The sequence below is a fragment of the Thalassophryne amazonica genome, chromosome 17, assembly GCF_902500255.1.
Source record: "Thalassophryne amazonica chromosome 17, fThaAma1.1, whole genome shotgun sequence".
Lineage (NCBI taxonomy): Eukaryota > Metazoa > Chordata > Actinopteri > Batrachoidiformes > Batrachoididae > Thalassophryne > Thalassophryne amazonica.
The window spans coordinates 50,738,974-50,746,456 of NC_047119.1; the positions used below are offsets into that span (position 1 = coordinate 50,738,974).

The following is a 7,483-nucleotide window of genomic DNA, read 5'->3' on the forward strand; positions in this document are numbered from 1 at the left end:
TGGACATATTTAAAAACACAGGATTAAGACACATTTAGCTTCGGAGATGTGCAGTATTTCTTGCTGAAACACGACGGATTTTACTTGAAAGGGGGTGGAGCCTGATCATTACAAAGTTTGGAAAGAACCGCAGAGATTCAAATCTTGATATCAGTTATTCTCCCATCGTTCTGATGCAATAAGCTTGTAAAAATGCAGACGTGATTGACATTTTAAATCAGCGTAACATTATTAAACGAGGTCCAGGATCTCTGCTGTGATCTGACAAATGCACTGAAGGCAAAATGTGGAAAGAATGCAAAAAAAATCAGACAAGACTCCACAATCAATGGACTGAGTTTTCATTTAGTAGACAAGTTATGAAGAGTTGCACAAAGTATTTACACCCAGAATTGTACAGCCACCAAACAGCAGCAGCAATAATAATAACATAATAATAATAACATAATAATGTCTCTGTTAAACAGGATATATTTGAAGAGGCACAGCAGATTATTGGCAAATGTCGTTTACATTCAAAGATGTGAGTCAGTTTATGGCTCTCATTGGACAAAAATCAACAATGGGTTAAAAATCTGCCCACTGGTAAACAGTTGTGAAAATTAAAATAAAAAAGATACAAAGTAAAAATTCTTGATAAATGAAAAATAAAACAGTACTCAAACCAGCCTTCAAATACAACACACGTGTCAAATATATATCACCTCCAAAATTCAGTGGTCTTCCATGCCCTAATATCTATCTGTGGTGCAAATTTGGTGAGAATCCGTGAAGATGCAAGCAGTTTTGGCATAATTCTTCAAAGCCAAATAAAGTGAAATCTGCATCCAGAAACCGGATCCAGATCACCTCCAAAATTTGATAGATATGAGGCCATGGAAGACTCTATCTGTGATGAAAATTTCATCAAAATCCGTGCAGCAGTTTTGACATAATCCTGCTAACAGACAGACAAATAAGTAAATAAAAGCAGATGAGTTTATTATGTCCTTGGCAGATGTAAAAAAACAAACAACTGGCCATTGTGGATTAAATGTGGCAGGTGCATACTTCTTTTTAGTAGTGCACCTTTTTTATTTACTTCTCCTCAAGAAAAATAGCTATAAATCTCATTTTTGTGTCTTTTATAAGAGGGTGACTGTTTTAGAAATGACTCTCTTGATAGTCCTGATAATCCTTGGTAGTCCCTCAGTCCTGATAATCTGTAACATTTTACCAAACCGTTAATGAATTTTCTGTTTTCACTCAGCAGTGATGGTCCACAAACACACACACGATTATTGCACCACATCACATATATATATATATCTCTGTATATAAAGCAAACCCTTTAAAACATACACGATCAATGTATAAGAAGTTTTAATCATATTGCACATTCTGAAGTGCATGACCTCCTGCCTGCAGATGGCTCAGAGATCGAAAGTCAAACAGTGTTAATTCTGCTTTCAAATTATTTGCAAGGTGCAAGTTATACTGAGTGTAATGGGGGGGACTAAAGTGTTACCAAGGTTAACTGCCAAAACACCACCCCTAGTCTGATATCTCTTACCACTCTAGCTGGAAAGCAGATTGTGGTTGTGGTCTGAAAGTGTTTGCTTCAAAGAAATGAAAATTCTCATTTTGACCTTTGACCCTGATGAAATGACCTCCTGATGTTTTTCATAAACAACCAGCAGAAATGTACCAGTGAAGAGATAAATCACAGAGTGTACAGTGGCACATTGAACCAACTTCACTTTGCATTTATTTATGACTGTATTCTCAATTAGAAAATCATCTTCAAGACCAGTGCATTCTGGGAATTCTTTAACTCATCCCTCTTTGATCTTCATGATTAGAGGAGTTAAAAAAGTGAGTGTTGGGTTAAATACTACATATTCATTCCCTGTATAAACAAACATTCAGTATCCATGATTTTTATCCAAAGACTGTTCCCTGAACCATTTCTACAACTTGATGCAGCATCCAGAGCAGAGGTCTTAAACTCCTTCCAGAAAGGGCTGAGAGGGTGTAGGCTTTCTTTGCAACCACCCACTCCGTCAGGTGATTTCACTGATTAACATCACTGTGAGCAGGTGGACTCAGTCAGTGAAATCACCTGGTGGAGTGTGTAGTTGCAAAGAAAGCCTGCACCCTCTCAGCCCTTTCTGGAATGAGTTTGAGACCTCTGATCCAGAGGATTGCAGTGTCTCACCAATCATGTTTCAACTCAGAGTTGTGATACATTTGTCAGCCCCCAGGACAGCAAAAGCATCTAGTTCCTGAGGTAATTTATTATAGATTTATAGATGCTGACCTGGTTTATCCACCAAGTCTGATTGAAACAGCACTTTGCATTTTGAAGATATGGCCACAAGTGGACAGGGGAAACCCCTATGGCCATTTACAACTGCCTCTTGCCACTTCACGGTGAGGCTAATAATGCCAGAAAGCCGTTCAAAGTCATCTGACCTCAGCACTGGGCAGAATAATCTCCTCCTCGAGCATCTGTTACAAAGTAAACATTGGCAGAGTCTGAGGTCACCTCACCCAGCCAGTATTCTGTACTTTACAGCCTGATGTCTGCCCCCTGCTGGTCATGTGCTACACTGCATCTCATGATTCTTTCATACAAACACCCATGGAGGCAGTCAGGCACATTGCAACACAATTATACTACATATGAACTTCATGTAAAAAAAAAAAAAAAAAAAAAAAAAAAAGATAAACATGTCCTTTATTTGTTCACGGTCCCCAAAAGATTTTTAAGATGACTTGTTTAACTGGCATAATTTTAAATAAATAATTTTTGAAAAATAGTCTTATGACTGTAATTCTCCAGAATTGAACATAAATTATCATCATTGTCAATAATTATTAAGTGAGCTTCAAAGACAGACAGGACCATAATATTTAGACATTAAGATTTCCTTGTTTCAAGATGCCTACTACAGGATATTGAGGTTGAAAGTTGAAAATGAGGTCTCACGATTGACATTTTAAATGGCTTTGAGAGGGGTTAAGAAGTAATCTTTGCCTCTTCTGAAGAGCGGCGCATCAAATAACCAACAAGCCAATAGATCGAAGCATTGCTTCATGCTTCAAAGTGGTCACACAGCAGAAGCAGTTGATTACAGAGCCGCTGCAGGGTCTGTAATCAGTGTAGAGAAATGACCATTTTCCCGACAAACACTCTCAAAAACGACGGCCCCGCTTGATTGACAGATAAGGGAATCGTTAAGCAAAAGACTATTGATATCAATGGATCAAATAATTTCTTAATGATACCGGAAAAGAACTGACTGTCGACACCCAAACCTAGTAGAGACTTTAAAGGTGTAGTCCAGTTTGATTTTTAAATTTTTTTTTTTTTAAATCATTATGTCTCATTAAAAATAATTTTGTGCAGCATCTCTATAATTTTGTTTTTTGCTGTTTAAGCATCAAACTGCTGCAGTATACAGGGTATCAGTATCACCATCATGGCAGCAAACAAAAATGTGGAAGACATTCAATTCTGACAAAGTGTTTAAATAAAAATAATAAAGATGCAAAATAGAAGAAAGAGAAGGGACACAACCGGGAAATATGAGCAACCAGAGATTGTGGTGTGGAGAACTCTAGACATGTTTCATATGAAAGTTTTGCTGGATATCTGCTGGACAGGTAGGATGACCCTCAGTCAGGTCTGCTGTGTCAGTCGTCAACAATATCATTAGCTGCAGTTACGCCATTTTCGTTTTGCTAAAATGAGTCAGTGGGCAGACTGACTTATTTCATTGCTTAAATAAACTCTACGCATGTATTTATTGAGCTGTAAGTTGGAAATGCTGAGTTCCCAGTTTCCATTTAGTGCAACATGAACTTCAACCCTTATTGAGGACGATAAGTATACCATGGCATCACCCGCTGTGAGCACAGCAGCTGTGCACTGAAGCCCACACTTGCAGTCAAAACTAAAAAAAAAAAAAAAAAAAAACATTTCAACAATTTCAACATTTACAGTCAGTCGCAACTACAAACGAGATGTTTCTTCATTAAAGAGGAGGAAAAAAGGGCTGTGAGAGATGGAATATTTAAGTGCACAGGTCACCCAGGAATATTTGACATCATAGAAAAAAAATGAAGCTATAACCTCATAAAAAGACTTCTTAAAGCAACCATCAGAGCCAGAGCTTCCTGTTTTAACATATTGCTGTGTGACATGCTACGACTGTTGTATATTCCAATTAAGTCAATTACTGTTGTCTCATTCACACTGTAAAATGACCACATCTTACAATTCTCTTATAATGACTCGCATGGTGGTTTTTCTTCCACCAACATGTGAAGGCAGCATTACGTACATGCACATGTGCTTCCTCCGTGTCATCTGAAAGATCTCATACAGCAAACTCATGTAAGCACCCGAGGAATAATAAAAAATAAACCAAAAATACAATAAAATTAGCTGTAAATTTTAAATATAATCAAAGAAATAAAGGCAACAACTAGATTTCAACACATTAAAATTTGTTGATTTCATGAAAAATCAAACGGGACTACATCATGAAGCTTTAATTTTAAGTCCAGCATACTTTTGGCTCATTTTACCCTGAATAAATAAATTTATTCCTTTTATCTCAGTGGCACTTCACTCCTTTGCTGTCACAGTTTCATCCCATCGTCTGTCTGCACTCGGCACGGGTTTTGACACTTTTGAACAGACAATAACCCTAAACACTTCAGTATTTATCCTGCTGCTTTTATCAGCCGTCAAAACATGAACAAAAAAAAAAAAAAAAAAAAAAAAAAAAAAAAAAAAAAAAGAGGAAAACAACTCCATCAGCAGTCATAAAAACTACAGCCACCATGAGATCCTCCTCTATCCACTGCAATATATGAATCCCAATTGCTAAATTTAGTGGAATTATAGCTGAATGAATTGCTTTCAAACCACAAAATAATTTGGCAGAGGGAAAATGGCAAATTTGCATTTGAATAAATATTTATGGACCTGTCTGTACAAAAAACAGCAGCAACTCCCCAAGTCCTAAAGTACTTATCCTTTGACTTTTCTTAACGTGAGCCAGTCACAACTGTGCAGTTAGTTTTACAAAAAGGTCTTTACATCTGAGACCAGCTCCGTCACAAACCTTTAAAATGCTACCAGAGAGAGAGAAAAATCCTCCCAAATGTAATTATTTGAGAGTATAGGTGGACGGCACAGATTAATTGGTCTCCCCAGCAGTCTAGTCTGCACTCGGCGTCAGTTATGAAAACAGGACTGCGCGGGCTCCGCATGCCCAGAATACGTCCTGTGTGCTAACGTCACTTAGGTGCAGACGGCCATATAGGCAGAGGATGAGCTTCTGTGTTGAAGATGTACTTGTCCAGACTGAGCAGCTCCATGTCATCAGAAAAGAGCAGATAGAAGTACTTCAGCGTCTCGCCCAGAAGAAACTCTCCATCTTGTCCCTGGTCCCGGGGTTAACAGGGTCACAAACGTTATTGATGGACGTGTAGCCGCCACTGGAGACCTGGAGAGATTATTTTGTTTAAAAAGATATCTTTCTTAAAAGCACAAAGGCTGGTTGTGGTTTAAAGAATGACAGTACTGACAGATTGATGCCAAATGTGTCAGTGATTTATTTTATACTTGAAATAGACTGGGGGAGGAATTAAAAGTACATATATCAGAGCGTTTAAAAAGATGTACAAAGTCGTTATGTACGTATGTGAGGTAAAGAAGGGGTGTGCATGCTAATAATTAGAATCATAAAGGAAAGAGTTATCAAAAGTGGATCACAAGTGGATTTATGTACTGTATTTTCTGCACTGTAAGTTGCACCAAAAAAAGAAGAGAAAAAAACATCCCTTGACAAAAATAAGTCGCACTTTTTTCTGCAGCATCAGCTCATTAATTTGACATTTTTGTGGACAGAAGGTTCCGGGTTCAAATCCCACCCCTGCCACATTTCTCCATGTAATGTGGCGTTGCGTCAGGAAGGGCATCCGGCGTAAAACCTCTGCCAATTCAACATGCAGCTCCACCTCGGATTTGCTGTGGCGACCCCAAGTGCAAACAAGGGAGCAGCCGAAAGAACTTACTATTGGAATCTATTCTTTTATTACTGGAGTTTATTTTGTTTAGTGCTTTGATTCCATACAGAGGCCAACCTAAATACGAACAACAAACATGACTTTTCAGTATATAAATCACCCCGGCGATTTACGAGTGTGGGGGGAAGCACACAGATTTATAATCAAGAAAATGTGTTCACTGTTTGGTTATTGATGATTTAAAACAGGACAAGATAAATATGTGGTTATTTCCTATATATATTTTGTTTTTTAGAAAAAAAAAAAGAAATGATACTTTATATTGCTGAATATTTATGTTGTTTGATGTATTTTCACACACGAGGTCTATTAGAAAAGTATCCAACCTTATTTTTTTCAAAAACCATATGGATTTGAATCACGTGTGATTACATCAGACATGCTTGAACCCTCGTGGGCATGCGAGAGTTTTTTCACGCCTGTCGGTTACGTCATTCGCCTGTGGGCAGTCTTTGAGTGAGGAGTGGCCCACCCTCTCGTCGATTTTTTCATTGTTTAGGAATGGCTCAGAGACTGCTGCTTTGTTTAATCAAAATTTTTTCAAAACTGTAAGGCACAACTGAGTGGACACCATTCGATAAATTCAGCTGGTTTTCGGTAAAAATTTTAACGGCTGATGAGAGATTTTGGTCTGGTAGTGTCGCCGTAAGGACAGCCCACGGCGCCTGACAGCGATCTGCGCTTCGAGGCGGCAGCGTCTCACCGTTTCAAGTTGAAAACTTCCACATTTCAGGCTCTGTTGACCCAGTAAGTTGTCAGAGAACTTTCAGAAGAAGTCGGCATGAGGAGTTTATTCGGACATTCCATTGTTAACGGACATTTTGTAATGAAAGAACGTGCGGGCAGAGTTGCATGTCAGGCCGAAACCGACCGCGGGGGGTCGCGACAGGAAAAACACCTCCGTTGGAAACCTTAACGGGCAAGTTGGAACATGCCCAAGCTGTTAAACAATTTCTCAGTTACTCACTTGTTGAAAGCCATCAAAAGCCGCCTGAAGTTTACAAATGGTTTTCAACACGGAGGTGTTTTTCCTGTCGCGGTGCACACAGATTTGCCGAGTCGTCACGGAAACGACTCGGCAAATTTGCGCGCACGTCTTTCATTAAAAAATGTCCTTAAACAGTGGAATGTCCGCATAAAGTCCTCATGCCGGCCTCTTGTGAATCTTCTCTGTTCTCTCACGACGTCCTGGGTGAATTAAGCCTTAAATTAGGATGTTTTCAGGTCGAAACAGGCCGACGACGGCGCCTGGAAGCGCTGCACGACGTCCCGCTCTGTGGGAAGTCCTTACACCGACAGAAACACCCCATAATCTCTCATCAGCCGTTAAACGTTTCACCGAAAACCAGCTTAATTTCTCAAATAGTGTCCACTCGGATATTCCTCACAGGTCCAGAAA

General features: G+C 39.1%; 1 protein-coding gene across 1 annotated transcript in view; it reads right to left on the bottom strand.

Annotated features, from left to right (window-relative positions):
- Positions 1-5,035: 5,035 nt before the first annotated feature.
- The window catches only part of man1b1a (mannosidase, alpha, class 1B, member 1a), a 55,115-nt gene continuing 52,667 nt past the window's right edge, over positions 5,036-7,483 (bottom strand). The window contains 2 exon segments of the mRNA XM_034192166.1: positions 5,036-5,417; positions 5,420-5,501. Coding sequence (XP_034048057.1) covers positions 5,293-5,417; positions 5,420-5,501 — 207 coding nt within the window. The 3' untranslated portion in view covers positions 5,036-5,292.